A 15,000-nucleotide genomic window follows, 5' to 3' on the forward strand; every position below is an offset into this window, starting at 1 on the left:
TGCAAAAGTAACTTGATTCATTTACATGCACTCACCTGGAAGCTCTTCTTCAGGTGTTTATCTCCTCAGGGGCAGCCTTTGGGTGATTCTGCATGTGTGAAAATGGTTTCAGGGTTGCTCTCCTACCAGGCAGAGCAGCTTCTATTGGCTGTAATATTATTCCCAGCTTCAGTAACACCTTAACATCCTGTCTTTTTAACTTCCTGCATCTGAGGCAGAAATAATGAACCCAGCTGGTCAGGCAAACTGAGCGTTTCTGCACTGAGCTTTCCCTGTTTGTTTACCATTTATTTTTTAATGCACGTTTTTATATTTGTGCATGTTTTGAATCTCTTTACTCAGAAATGTAAATTTTTTCTTCTGTTTTTAACCATGTTTTAAAAGCCCATCCAGGGACAAATGCTGCAAATGAGCTACATTTAGCTACGAGCGTGGGGCTGTGGTTTTACACGTTGTCTGCGTTCTTGTATCTGAAAGAGAACGGATGAATGTTTGATGCACTGGGCCAAGGGAAAGCTGCTCGGTTTTAATCAGTTAACCCTGAGGCATGACGCTAAACAAGAACATGCACGCTCTAATCTATCATGAAGGCATTTTGCCTGATTCAGATTGATGTTTCTTGACATTATGCAGATAAAAATGCATGTTTGAGCTGTAAGAACGAAGCTAACTCAGACAGGATTGTCTCTTGAACTTTAAGGCGATCCCAAAAAGAAAAACTGGTAATTTACTCTTGTAATCAAGCACAGGTTGTTTACAAAGAGGTTTTTTGTTGTTGTTGCTGTAAACGTGTTGTAATTCATCCTCATGCAGTAATGAGCACCATCAGCCCCACTCCTCCTGGTGTCCCACTAATCAGCCAGCAGCTTTATTTCAGGTCCGGTTAGCAGGCGCTCTAAAGACTCACAGAAGCAGGAAACAGAACTAAAGCAGTTCCACATGGCCGGTGTGTTTAGAGCACAGACCTGTGTTATGGTAACCTCCCGTGGCTCGGGCTCCTCACACCCAAACAGAGAGCTTCCTCCAGGTCAGAGGAGAGGGGTTTATGGAAAAGGTGAAGGCAGTGGGATTTAGGAATTCTCCCATTTTGGTCAAATGGGAAACAAAGTCTTTGCTGTGAGGATTTTAGGTTTGTGGGCAGAGCAGAGACATCACAAAGGCTCTGTGTGGTGGTTTAAGGATTATGTTTAACGCCATAACCACCCTGTAAGTCTGGTGCTCAGCAGGACTGCAGTCAGTAATGTTCATCACACACCTCATGCAGAGCAATGCCCCCGGTCTTCAGTGGGTCTCTTTGTAGCTTTCCTTCCTGGTTGATCTGCTCCCTACCACCTGCCTTTGCTGGGAATAACTAGTCAGGAGCAGATAGAGAAGATGATGGAAGGGTTTGACCGCAGGACACGTTTCAGCGTGTTTCCATGCAGTAAATGAATTTCAGTGCATAGGCCCTACTGCTGTTTGGATGAGATACGGAGCAAGCATGGAATGAGCTGAGTGTTCGCTGCTGGGCCTCTGGGAACTCTAGCAAAACACGGGCATATCAGTCTGCATGCTCTGGAGATGAGTCCTTGACAATTTTGGGAACTTTGGCCAAAAGCCACGTTTGAGTCAGAACCCCACCCCCCACCCCCTCTTCAGTGTTTGCACAAAACAACCAAACCTCAGACATGCATTGAGAAATCCTGGTTTGTGTTTTGATTATTGTGCTGTTGGTTTATGGTGAGAAAAAATAAGAGCGTAGATCAGCACGTCCAATGAAGTGTCAGTTCCAGCCTGGGTACGCGTGCTTTTTGAGACACGCTGTAACAGATGGAGTAATGTAGTCGTTCCAAAGGGAGGCCTGGCTTCCTCAGCCCTGAACTCCATGAACGCAGCAGAGGGAAGCCGAGTCAGAGCTGCAGCCTGCAGAAAGAGGTTGCTTTCTCACTTTTTTTTTTTTTTGCTTCCCAGAAACAGATGTCAAACTTGTCAGGGTGACCCAGAAAGCTGCAAAAACAGCTGGAACGATCTCTGGAACATCAAGAATCCAAGAATGGTCTTCTGAAACGCACCAGTTACATTTCTTTACTAAGATATTGATGCAAACATGTTATTGTCTTTCCATTGCTTTGAGAGGAAGCTGATTTAAAAAATCCATACATGCATTAACTCAGCTTGATGTGAGGTATATTCACAAAAACCACATAAAACTCAAATGTCACCTTTTCTAACGTGTGCACTCTTCAAATGGATGCAGAAAACAAACCAGTACTGGCTTGGTATATGTGAGCAGGAAGAACCAGTAAGAACATGTAACGCATACTTAAGGAGGAGTTGTTCTGCTGCTGTGGCTGCAGATGAGAATATGCCGGGGGGGGGGGGGGCATGGAAGTGGTGTTTTCTGCAGGTCTTACGACGGCTCGTCCACCCTCTCATCTTATAGGCGTTGTGGTCAAACTCTGCACCTCTTGCTGATTTGTTGGTGGGCTCCTAAATGTTGCAACGCCACAGCAGGCCTAATGGGTATCTGAATAACCTGATTTGTTTTGATTAAAGATTGATCAGAGTCTAAACTTGTTCTTGACACTTTTTTTTCTCAGAGAGGATTCTTCTCCCTTCCAGAGGGGAATTATTTCATTGAACCAGTGCAGAAAACAGCTGATCATCCAGCAGGAGCTCCGGAGCCGCATGCTGTTTATCCAAGGGCTGCTGAAGAAATTCACAGACAAAAACGGGGCATTGAACATGCCTCCAGCCCCTGTGGAGTTCAAGGTGTGTGTGTGTGTGTGTGTGTGTGTGATTGCAAATTTTTGTTTCTGTCTGCACTTGAGTCAAACCAGGATACGTGTGTTGTAAAGCTGTGTGTTTAATTATCCACTCTTCAGATGCTCCAAGTGAGTCCCTCGAGTTGGAAAGGGAGAGGGAGGAGTGGGAGAGCAAGCAGGAGAAGGAGGAGGCCGAGACTCGGCCCCGCTCCCAGCGCTCCGTGAGCCGAGAGCGATGGGTGGAGACGATGGTGGTGGCTGACTCCAAACTCATCGAATACCACGGCGGGGACAATGTGGAGTCCTACATCTTCACCATCATGAACATGGTGGGTTTACGTCTGATTCTAACCAAGTCCGGTGGGGTTCTGTTATCTGAATCTGACGCCCAGGTAGCCTTGAGTGGCAAGCAACAAACAAACCCCCACGAAGGAATGCAGACAGATGCTGTGACCCCACCCCCCCACCCCCCCACCCCCGGATTGGTGGACTTCAGCCGGTCGAGGTCATCAGCTGGAGGAGTCAATGTGCTCTTCGCTTCTCCCAAGATCTCCCTCCCACCTGTGACTGTACAGTAGATGAGCGCCGTGGATGGCTGCTCTCGCTGGGGGAAACAGGATCCCAGCCCCCCCCCCCCCCCCCCCCCCTCCCGCCTTCCTATTGGAGTCTCATGTTATGTTGTGTTGTCTGAAGTCTTTTGCATATCTGTCTGAGGTGTTTTTTTGCAGAGCAAAGCTGCCCTCCTGCTGGAGGGTAACTCTGAAGTGCTTTTTTTCCCTCCACCTGAACCAATCCTCATGTAACCCTCTTATCTCTATTAAGGTAGCGCGACTCAGGGTTGTGAATGACCACAGTCACCAATTCTTGTCACGTGTCTTGCCCATGTATGTCTGATCTCTGAATTGTGTGTACTGAAACTCTAATTTCCCTCTGGGATTAATAAAGTATTGATTGATTCTCCACATAAAGAATGATTTTCCTGTGTTGACAGGTAGCTGGGATCTTTCATGATGCCAGTATTGGTAATGCCATCCATGTTGTCTTAGTTCGCCTCATCCTGCTACAAGGAGAAGAGGTAAAATAAAACAAGTCTTCTTCTCCCTGCTGGAAAAACAAACAACATAGTATTTACTAATGTTGTGTTTTGGTGCTAGTAAACTGGGATGCTGGTGACTGGATGCTGGACCAGCATCGCAAGCTGGAACATGGGATGTTCAGCATCCAAACACCAGCATCAATAAATGTCATGCTACAAAACATGTTTCATTCTTTCCAAAAGAAAAGGTTTTAAACCCATTCCCATTCTTTTACTGACTGTTTTGGAACGCTGTCTGTGTTTTTCTTGCATTTTGCAGAAAGGGTTGAAAATTGCTCACCACGCAGACACGACTTTGTCCAGTTTCTGCACCTGGCAGAAAAACCTAAACCCTCAAAGTGACACACACCCAGCTCACCACGACCTGGCCGTGCTGCTCACCAGGCAAGTGACACCCGATTCAAATCGTTCAAATGGTAAAATCTGTAGTAAAAGTGTGTTTTCTGTATTATATTGTTTTAGGGACGGAAAACATATCAGCATCAATATCGGTATCGGCCGATGTTAGTCATTTTTTAACAAATCGGTATCGGTTCGATAAATAAAACCGGGCCGATATTAACAACCGATATTTTTTCCATCTCGTCTCAGTTTGATTGCCTGATTCAGAGGGTGAGGGGAGTGGTGTGTATTTGTTTAGTCAAGTGAACAGTGAATGAAATCATCTCAGAACAATAAACGTGTGTGGTGTGTGTACATCATAACGTAAATTCAGCTTTAATAATTTCATTCTATACAAAATCTGCTGATTTTAGAAGCATTAATGTCAGTATATCGGTATCGGCAAATAACGGTTATCGGCTGTATCAGTGATCTTAATAGTGGATATCGGTATCGGCCCAAAAATCTCATATCGGCGCATCACTATATTTTTTACCTACCCTTCGTCTCTGCCTGTAGGAAGGACATTTGTGCAGGGAGTAACCAGCCCTGCGAGACTCTGGGTCTGTCTCATCTGTCTGGGATGTGCCAACCCCATCGCAGCTGCAACATCAACGAGGACTCGGGACTGCCCGTCGCCTTCACCGTCGCCCACGAGATGGGCCACAGGTGCGTCTCTTCATCCGAATCCTGAACAGTGTGAAGTTCATTAAGCATCAAAACATGATGAAAATGCAGCCAGAGCCCTCAGTAATTTATTACAAAGCATCTTTTATTACAGCAATAATTACTGAGCAAACACAACAGAACCACAAGCAACCATTTGGATATCTGTGATGTAAATTATTCAGAAAGAGTAAAAAAAAAAAAATGGACAAAGGAGTTAGAAATGGACGATCTGAGACAAAATAATGTTCTTTATATACTTAGTTTGCTTAATATCATTGTTTGTTAAAAGTAACAGCCCACTATGAACAATGAATGAATGAATAAATGTGTAAATAAACAAATAAACGTTGAAAACCTTTTGCAGTAAATACATTTCTAGATTAATAAACTATCAGATAGTAAATAATTACATTGATTTATTTCCAATTACAATTGTTCATTTATTTATTTATTTATCCTAATTACATTTTGTCTAATTTATTTATTTATTCATGTGTTCATTTTGGCGGGATGAGTCCTCCACAGCCGCAGCGTTGAGCCGAGTCATTCCTGTGAAACCCTTCTGTGTGTTAGTGACAGAAATGCTGCTTGTGTGTGTCTGAGAACAGTTTTGGGATCCATCACGACGGCCAGGGGAACGACTGTGAGACGACAGGGAAACACCCGTTCATCATGTCCAGGCAGCTGATGTACGACAGCTCGCCTCTCACCTGGTCCTCCTGCTCCAAAGAGTACATCACGCACTTCCTGGAGTAAGCCTGAGTCTGGACTTTACTCTCGAGCCCCAAGAACCTTCTGAGCACCGTTACTTACCAGGAACACGTTACCTGTGCATGCATTCTCCACACCGACACCTGGATGCAAAGAGCACAGGGGCGTAAAAGCATTCACATTTTCTGGAGTCCCTGGGTAATCAAAGGTGTTTTTTTGAATGTAGAAGCAAGGTGCCGGTTCAGGTTCAGACTTAGTTCATCTGAAGTGAGTCAAGCAAATGAGAGACAAGAAAAGAGCAAACTGGGACATGAGAGGGTGTGAATGCTTGCATGAGTAGCTGCAGGTGCGTTGTCTGTCTCAGCTTCTGCAGACGTTTGTGTTAAAGATGAGATGAGTTAAATAATTCCAGTCCAAGAACAACAAAAACAGCTGCAGCAACGTGAATGTTCAAAGCTTAACTTCGACCCTGTTTGACTCTTTTCGTTTCCATGCTGCTGGTCTCTGCGTTAGTCGAGGCTGGGGCTTCTGTTTGGATGACCGTCCTTCAAAAAGGGATCTAACCACGCCACTGGCTCGTCTCGGCGTCCGCTACACCGCACAGCATCAGTGTCAGCTGCAGTACGGTCCAAACGCCACCTTCTGTCCGGAAATCGATGTCGGTGGTGTATAGAACGTTCTGAAACCCTGCAGGGAAATAAAGTTGTCCCTCATAGTTTTAGTTCTTTTTCAGAACGTCTGTCAAATTCTGTGGTGTTCGGTGAATGGATCCTGTCGCTCCAAACTGGACTCCCCTATAGACGGTACCCGCTGTGGACCAGATAAGGTAAACGTCTCTTTTTGTACATAGTAAATCTGTGGTCTGTAGCGTGATGTCATCAGGAACTAGAGGAGGAGCTATAGCTCAATCCGCCGCTAAGGTACACTAGCTCCAGTCAAAAGGTGGATCCTTTTACGTTCCTCTCTCCTCATCGTCGTCTTCCTCCGCTTATCCGGGTCCGGGTCGCGGGGGCAGCATCCCAACTAGGGAGCTCCAGACCGCCCTCTCCCCGGCCACCTCCACCAGCTCCTCCGGCAGGACTCCAAGGCGTTCCCGGACCAGATTGGAGATGTAACCTCTCCAACGTGTCCTGGGTCGACCCGGGGGCCTCCTGCCGGCAGGACATGCCCGAAACACCTCCCCAGGGAGGCGTCCAGGAGGCATCCTGACCAGATGCCCAAACCACCTCAACTGGCTCCTTTCGATCCGGAGGAGCAGCGGTTCTACTCCGAGTCCCTCCCGAATGTCCGAGCTCCTCACCCTATCTCTAAGGCTGAGCCCGGCCACCCTACGGAGGAAACTCATTTCGGCCGCTTGTATCCGCGATCTCGTTCTTTCGGTCATTACCCAAAGCTCATGACCATAGGTGAGGATTGGGACGTAGATCGACCGGTAAATCGAGAGCCTGGCTTTCTGGCTCAGCTCCCTCTTCACCTCGACAGATCGGCTCAGCGTCCGCATCACTGCAGACGCCGAACCAATCCGCCTGTCGATCTCCCGATCCCTCCTACCCTCACTCGTGAACAAGACCCCGAGATACTTTCCTTTCTCCTCTTAGTTAGAACTTTTCAGACGACATTAATCCAATGCTGGTCGAGTTAGCATTCTAGCAGGGGTGTGTCCAGGGAGTGGTCTGGGGTGGCACATGCCGCCCTTGGAATCTGATTGGCCACCCCAGGTGCCAACACACTAATTTACTTTTGAACAGGCTTTTCATTGTCCACAAAAGGCTTGGGGGTAAAACAAAAAAAGCATAACCATTGGTGCCACCCATGCACAAAGTTGTGCCTCGCCTGGGCCACCCCATTTTAAAAGATCTGGACACGCCCCTGCATTCTAGCTTGCACCATATTAACCTATGGTAAACGCAGCATACATCAGGTATCTGCACTATTATTTATTTATGTGAATCATTTTTTGTTTCAGCTCTCTAAATTACAATAAATTACTTTTTATTGACCTGTCCAAAAGAAACGTTATTAACTCTTCATCCGTTTTGGGTCCTTGCAGACCACAAAGCTGATTCAATAGTCTGTGAGAAGTAGAAGGCAGTCAAGGAATCTAAAATTATGTATTTGCTTCGTTGCAAACTTCTGGCTTCACCTTCTGCATGCATGCCTGAACCTGGGTTTGAACAGCTCCCTCTTCTTGAGGATTCACTGGTCAACGCTCGAGGCCGGCGTAAATTATTAGTTTTATTATAGAGGCCTAGGGAGGGATGAGGAAACGGGGTCAGACGGTCACGTTCGACTTCCTTTTAAAAATGGTAAACTATACCAGCGTTGGTATTTTTGACTTTTATTGTGTTTTGTTTAGTGGTGCATTTCTGGAGAGTGTGTAATTGTGGGTCAACTTCGTGAGACGGTGAGCGGAGGCTGGGGGCCATGGAGCAAATGGTCCCACTGCTCTAGAACCTGTGGAACCGGAGTTCAGTCTGCAGATAGGGAGTGCAACAACCCCAAGTGAGAGCTCTCACAACAATAAACACGCTTGACCTTTTAAAAAAAATCTATTTATATGAAATAATTATTTTATTTTGGTACATTTCTGACAGACCGGAGTTTGGAGGCAAATACTGCACCGGAGAAAGGAAGCGCTATCGGACCTGTAACACAAAACCCTGTCAGAACGACAAACCCACCTTCAGAGAGATGCTCTGCAGTGAGTTTGACACCGTGCCATACCATAATGAGCTCTACCACTGGATTCCTGTTGCTAACCCAGGCAAGTGTCAAAAGCATCAAAACCAGTTTTCTGTGGCTGCAGTAGTTAGAATTAGCCAACAGGGGGCAGCATAGACACGTGTTCAGCTGTTTATGTCTGATTGTTTACTCAGACCCCTCCGTCACTTTTCACATACAACAGATTAAACTTTTACATTAGTATCAGGGGGTTTTGAGTTTGTGGCAGTTGTGGTTTCTAAGGGTTTGTTTGCTTTCACACTCATCCGCAGTAAGCCCCTGTGAGCTCCACTGTCGACCGGTCGGTGAGCATTTTGCTGAGAAGATGCTCGACACGGTGACAGACGGAACCCCATGCTTCATGAACAACAAGTCCAGAAACATCTGTGTCAACGGAGTGTGCAAGGTAGTGTGGCTGGGTAAGAGACTCAGAAACTGGGAGGTCAGGGTGATCAGGTGCTTTCTGCTCTTTTCGGAAGAAGAAGAAGAAGAAAACATCATTTCTACAGCGCCTCTCAAGATAAAAATCACGAGGTGCTTCACAAAAACAAAAAATGTAAATAAAAGAATTTAGAAAATGTTTAAAAATATATTTAAAATGAGCAAAAATAGACAATTGTGATTAGAAAATGTTAAGAAAGAGAGAGAATGAACAGGAAAGAGGGAAATCAGTGGATCCTGAGGAAGGTGGAATAGGTGGGGAGAGCAGAATAAAGAGAGAGAGGTGAAGAAGGTCATACAAAAGCCAGCTTGAACAAGTGAGTCTTCAGCTGCTTTTTAAAGGAGACCACTGAGTCCACTGATCTCAGGCTCAGGGGGAGAGAGGTCCAGAGTCTGGGGGCCACAGCAGCAGATGATCTGTCACCTTTGACCTTTAGCCTGGTGCTGCACAACCAGTAGGCTTTGGTCACTGGACCTCAGGGACCTGCTGGGGGTGTAGGGACTAAGGCCTAGTCCACACGTAGCTGGCTTTTTTAAAAACGAATATCCGCCCCTCCAAAAACTTGCATCCACACCACCTCGTTTAAAAACAAACTCTGTCCACACGTACCCGGATAAATACGTTGTTAAGGACATGCCAGACCTGTAGGCGGCAGTACTTCCCCGTTCTTAACCTCGTCCTTCGTCTGTGGTCTTCCGCAAGGAGCAGTAATTCCTCTTGCAAAAACAAACAAGCAGAAAGAGCTTGGACGATTGATAAAGCGAGCGCAGCTCTGAGGGCATCCATGCTGTCGGCTAGTGTAAACACAGGTCGCACACGTGATGTCAGCATTTTTTTTGTCGCGGAAAGTGACGTTGCGGACCTTAAAACTCCGGTTTTGTCCGTCCACACGCAGACACCCAAAACGGAGAAAACGCAGATCTTCACTTTGGCCGGAGTTTTTAAAAAGATCAGTTTTCGTGTGAAAAAACTCCGTTTTCGTGTGGATGACAGGCCAAAACGTAGAAAAATATCTACGTTTTGGCAGATCCCCGGCTACGTGTGGACAGGGCCTGAGAAGATCACCAATGTAAGATGGTGCTTGTCCATGTAAGGCCCTATAGACCAGAACCAGGATCTTGAAATGAACCCTGGAGTTGACTGGCAGCCAGTGAAGCTGGAGGAGAAGCGGGGTGATGTGAAAAGAGTCAATGCTGCAGGACAGTAGCTAGTCTACGACTTGGCTCATATCCACTGACTGTGAAGATAACAGGAAGTAATTTTGTAATAAGGGCTGTGTTTGGGTCAGTTAAGTCCAGGTTAACCTGTCGTCATCTTAGCTGCAGTGGATTTCAGTGGAATGTTGTGAAATCTTAAAAAAGTTTAAAAAAAAATCAAACTACAATCAACGCATTCCTGCTGAAATAGAAAAATTACTGCCAGACCAAAAAGGTAGCAACAGCTGAAAGAATGCACTTTTAGCACAGCGAGCTTCATGTTATGCATCAACACAACGTTGCTTATTAAAATCAGTTTTTGCTCTTTTAATAACCTAATAAATAACCTGCACAGCTGATTCAATCATCCCTAACAACCAAATCTGGCTGTTAGGGATCTGGCCACCATGCTGGGAGCGTAACTACACATAAAGAAAAGTCTCTGGAAACTTCCTTCATGCTCCAAACGAGCGTTTCAGCACATCGTCGCTCTCTTTGTTGCGTTTCTTCTGCAGGAGGTTGGCTGTGACTACGGGATCGATTCAAACGCAGTGGAGGATCGTTGTGGAGTCTGTCTGGGTGACGGCACAAGCTGTGAGACGGTTTACAAGCGGTTTGATGGCGAGGACGGCTTTGGTGAGCGCAACGCCGATTTTTCAAACGGTCCAAACGTGACGGTCCCTACTGTTGTAAACTCACAGCAACACCAAACAGGCAAAAATCTTCTCTGATGGGCCACAAGCAAAAGGATTCGGCTCATTAGCTTTACACTGTTGTTTATCGGTTACCATGGCAGCCAGCTTGCCTGTGCAGCTGTTTGTCCCGCTGCACTTAGCCAGTGTGATGTTGGTGTGTATGAAAGCATGTTTGTTTGAAAAAACACTTTTTTCTGCACTTGGAGACGTGGAAGTCAGCCACTAATTCAACACACCGTGAAGACAGATTCATGGTGATGGAGGCCCTGAAACAATAAAACTCCCTCTTTGCTCTCTTCTCTCCTCCTGCATGTGTTTGCCTCTCGTTGCATCCCTCCCAGATAACTGGCCCAGATGTGCAGGACTTCAAAAGGCTCACACCAAGGGCAAGCCAACCCCCTCCTTTCACAAACACACACACACACACCTTCCCACAAACATCATTAAACTCCACAGACCCGCACGTTGCTGCTTTTGTCCTCTCCCATCCACCTCACACACACACACACACACACCCACCCACCCACCCTCCACACAATAAAAACCAGAGACAGGGCAGTGCCCCCCATGCCGACTAAGCGCACATGCCAGCCACCCCCGCAAACGGAGCCCACCCTCTGTTAAAGATCAGAGGCAAGGTGTCTGCTAGTCTGGGTGTGAGCGTGGCGGCAGACATGGTGGGCCCTCCATTACCTCAACGTGATTCTGACTCCCTTCCCGCTTTCCCAGGCTATGTGGATGTGGGGGTGATACCTGCGGGGGCTCGGGATGTTCTGGTAAAGGAAATGGAGGAAGCAGGTAACTTCCTAGCTGTGAAGAGTGTGGGATCGGACGAGTACTTCCTCAACGGCAACTACATAATCCAGTGGAATGGAGAGTATGAGGCTGGGGGGACAACGTTCTACTATGAACGCAGCGGAAACATGGAGAACCTCACCGCCCCTGGACCCACCAAGCATCCCGTCATGCTCCAGGTGGGCCGGATGGAGGCTAGCACTGAATGAGCACAGGTGCTTGGTTGTTTTTAACTGGTTATTGAATTGTTTGTTGTTTTCTAGTTGCTTTTTCAGGAGAAGAATCCAGGGATAAAATATGAGTACACCATCAGGAAGAGCAAAAAGACCGGGAATGAGGTGGCTGAGCCTATGTATAGGTGGACACCTGGGGCCTGGACGGACTGCAGCACCACCTGTGGCCTAGGTTTTGTTTGCATTTAGCTTTTGGTTTTTTAATTCACAAAAAAAAAATTAACTTGTATAACGTGTTTTTTATTTTGCGTTGGCCCCAGGAGTGCAACACCAACCCATTCGCTGTTCTGAGGTAGACGTGGGTGTGGTGGATGAGTCCCTGTGTGACCCAGACAGCCGTCCAGAGGACAGACACCGCAAGTGTAAGAACATGGAATGTCCTGCAAGGTGTGTACTCCCAAACACCTTTATAATATGTCTCACAGCATTCAATTCAATTCAGTTCAATTGAATTCAATTCAATTCAATTCAATTCATTTCAATTCAATTCAATTCAAAAACACTTTATTAATCCCAGAGGGAAACTGATTGCTGTAGTAGCTCAGAATAATAATAATAATCAAGTCATCAAAGAGGTGTTGTATATTACAATGGCTGTTGGCAGGAAGGATCTCCAGTAGCGGTCAGTGTTGCAGCCAAACTGAAGAAGCCTCTGACTGAAGACACTCTTCCGTTGTCGGACAGTCTTGTGAAGAGAATGCTCAGGGTTGTCCATCATGTTCTTGATTCTCTGGAGAATCCTTCTTTGCATTATCTCCTCCAGCGGTTCCGAAACTGCCGAAAATCTGGCTGAGTCCTTGAAAGGGCTTGGAGTTCCTCCATCTTGTTGGCCAGTGATCTCACGTTGCCCGTTATGATCGATGGAAGAGATGGTTTGAATTTCTTCTTTCTCTGTCTCCGTTTTGCTCCCGCTCTGCACCCACGCTTCTTGTGTTTTAGCTCATTTGGGATTTGTGGCTTCAGTTGAGGTATTATTTCAGCCTTTCCAATGTTAATCAGCTGCTCCCGATTGTAAACCAGCTTGTTGCCATGGTTACACATCATAACAAATGCTCAAAAAGTGACAAAAATGCAGTAAAAATCCTCCAAGCTTCACAGCACCAGAAACAGAAAAGTAAAATGTCAAAAAAATACAGTTTTTCTTGAGAAACTAGAAGAAAAAATGTCCAAAAAAGGCAAAACTTACATATAGTCAACAGAGCTACTCCAACATGCAGCCACCCAGAGCAGCGCAGTTCTGGAATTCCTATTTTATTCAAACAATTGTAGAAAAATTCTGTTTAATCAAGTAGTTCAGTTTGTCTGGTTCTCATTTTTATCCATAAAAGGATCAAATGTAGAGAGTCCAACCACTAAAACAAATAATTAAAATAATCAGCCTGTATTTGTGGAGCACCTTCTTAGTGTTCTTCTACAGGCCCCCAAGGCGCTTCACAAGTCATTTGCAAGATTTTAAACAAAAGGAGGCAATCAAATATCATCAAAATACACATTTTGTGACCCTGGTTGCATGTATTAACAAAAACAAATACAAAGAAAAAAACTGCTATTCAAAAGCACAAGTGGTCATTTTCCACAGGCGGCCACAGTGACTCTAGTTTTATGTGTGAAAACGCGTTGCAGACTCCCAAATGCTCGTCTCAGAACATTTACGTCATCAAACCAGACAAGAGGACGAAGAAAAATGGCTGTGAGTTTAGCGAGCTTTGCACCCTTCATGTGATGATGATAAGCAGCTACGCCGGGGGAGATGAGATTCTGCTCTGATGTATATGCAACCTCTATTTATTTCACAAATTTTGCACACTATCATTTGCACCATCTTATAAAGTTATCTGAGGTTTTTCATTTGATTGCCAGCAGCATCATTCCTCATTCTCCACACTTCCCTGTCTTCTCCTGGCCCTCAGGTGGTGGGTTGGTGGCTGGCAGCAGTGCACAGCCACCTGTGGATCAGAGGGACTGAAGAAGAGAACGGTTCTCTGCGTGCGCACAGTTTCAGGGGAGGAAAGAGTTCTCCACCCTGTGGAATGCAGGCATCTACTTAAACCTAAACCTGTGGTGCCGTGCAACAGAGACGTGCCATGTGGGCGGGCATGGGCTGTTGGCAGCTGGGAGGAGGTAAGCCTCCTCAAATCTTTCATTGCACCTTTCTCACCAACCTCAATCCCATCCTTTTGTTTTCTGAGCTCAAGTGTTCTTTGTGCTCTCCTCGAAGTGTCCCGTCACGTGCGGAGGAGCTGTTCGCTCGCGCCGTGTGTCATGCTCACTGGAACCCCAAAAGGCCTGCAACCTCTCAACCAAGCCCAGGTCCAGATCACTGTGCGCCTTGCAGAGCTGCCCTAAATCGGGTTCTCCAGGACGATCTGGGCTTCCTCCTACCTATCGCCGCATTAACCCCCCTAAGATCCGACCCACGAAGCAGTCAGACTCTCCCCTATGGACACCCAAGAGAACCACAGCTGCACCCACCACAAGCACCAAGGAAACTACAACTGTTTTCACCGTCACCACGACATCCTTCGCTCTTCCTGAAATCATAGACCCAGAGGATGATGAGTTTAGTGTTGTAAGAAAAAACGGTCCTACTGAATCAACATTTTCTAAAACAAATGAAAAATCAACTGTTGTAAAGGAGGAAAATTCAGAAGAAAGAGAGGAAACAGAGGAAGGAAGTACTCCAAATACGGTGCCATACACTCCGGGATATGATTACGTTGTTGAGGGCAGGACAACAGAAGAGGAGAAGATTATCGACCTTGACGTTGTCACCACAGTGACATCACGCACAAGTCAGACAATGACCCCAACAGCAGAAACTAGTCCATTTACTATGCACTTAACCAGACCCACGTCTTCAAACATCAGCACACATGTCCACTGGACACAGCAGGTTCCCCCTCCCACTCCCGTTTATGGAAATCGTTCAGCCCCAAAGAAACAGGCTCCTGCTTCAGCTGTGAGAAAACTGTCCACCACTGCATCACCTCAGCCCAACGTCACAGGCAGTAAACTGAAGACGTCTCCTGTGACAGTCGAGAAAAACAATCCAGTTTCTAGAGTCAAACAGTCCAAAGCTACTCAGTCTAAGAGCCAACAACCCGGAACTGGGTCCACCAACCAAAGAAACCTGACGGCCAGAGCGCCGGTGAGCACGGATGTGTTCTGGCTGGTGGGGAACTGGAGTGAGGTACGTGAAGATGTTTAATGATCACTCTGAAGATGTTACTGGTCAACTATAAACCCGGTCCCAAAGCATTCCTGTCTACGATTAAAACGTGGTCGGAATAACGGCATCTGAGAGAAAACGTCAACGA

General features: G+C 46.3%; 1 protein-coding gene across 1 annotated transcript in view; it reads left to right on the forward strand.

Annotated features, from left to right (window-relative positions):
- The window catches only part of adamts12 (ADAM metallopeptidase with thrombospondin type 1 motif, 12), a 25,834-nt gene that overhangs the window by 3,094 nt on the left and 7,740 nt on the right, over positions 1–15,000 (forward strand). Inside the window, exons 3-19 of the mRNA XM_070546216.1 lie at positions 2,580–2,751; positions 2,865–3,073; positions 3,736–3,819; positions 4,100–4,224; positions 4,741–4,890; positions 5,499–5,642; positions 6,115–6,259; positions 6,335–6,427; positions 7,958–8,103; positions 8,196–8,365; positions 8,595–8,728; positions 10,476–10,596; positions 11,385–11,629; positions 11,714–11,855; positions 11,944–12,070; positions 13,594–13,804; positions 13,902–14,873. Of these exons, the coding sequence (XP_070402317.1) occupies positions 2,580–2,751; positions 2,865–3,073; positions 3,736–3,819; positions 4,100–4,224; positions 4,741–4,890; positions 5,499–5,642; positions 6,115–6,259; positions 6,335–6,427; positions 7,958–8,103; positions 8,196–8,365; positions 8,595–8,728; positions 10,476–10,596; positions 11,385–11,629; positions 11,714–11,855; positions 11,944–12,070; positions 13,594–13,804; positions 13,902–14,873 (3,390 nt within the window). The remainder of the gene's footprint in view (positions 1–2,579; positions 2,752–2,864; positions 3,074–3,735; positions 3,820–4,099; positions 4,225–4,740; positions 4,891–5,498; positions 5,643–6,114; positions 6,260–6,334; positions 6,428–7,957; positions 8,104–8,195; positions 8,366–8,594; positions 8,729–10,475; positions 10,597–11,384; positions 11,630–11,713; positions 11,856–11,943; positions 12,071–13,593; positions 13,805–13,901; positions 14,874–15,000) is intronic.

This window comes from Nothobranchius furzeri, chromosome 17 (assembly GCF_043380555.1).
Source record: "Nothobranchius furzeri strain GRZ-AD chromosome 17, NfurGRZ-RIMD1, whole genome shotgun sequence".
Lineage (NCBI taxonomy): Eukaryota > Metazoa > Chordata > Actinopteri > Cyprinodontiformes > Nothobranchiidae > Nothobranchius > Nothobranchius furzeri.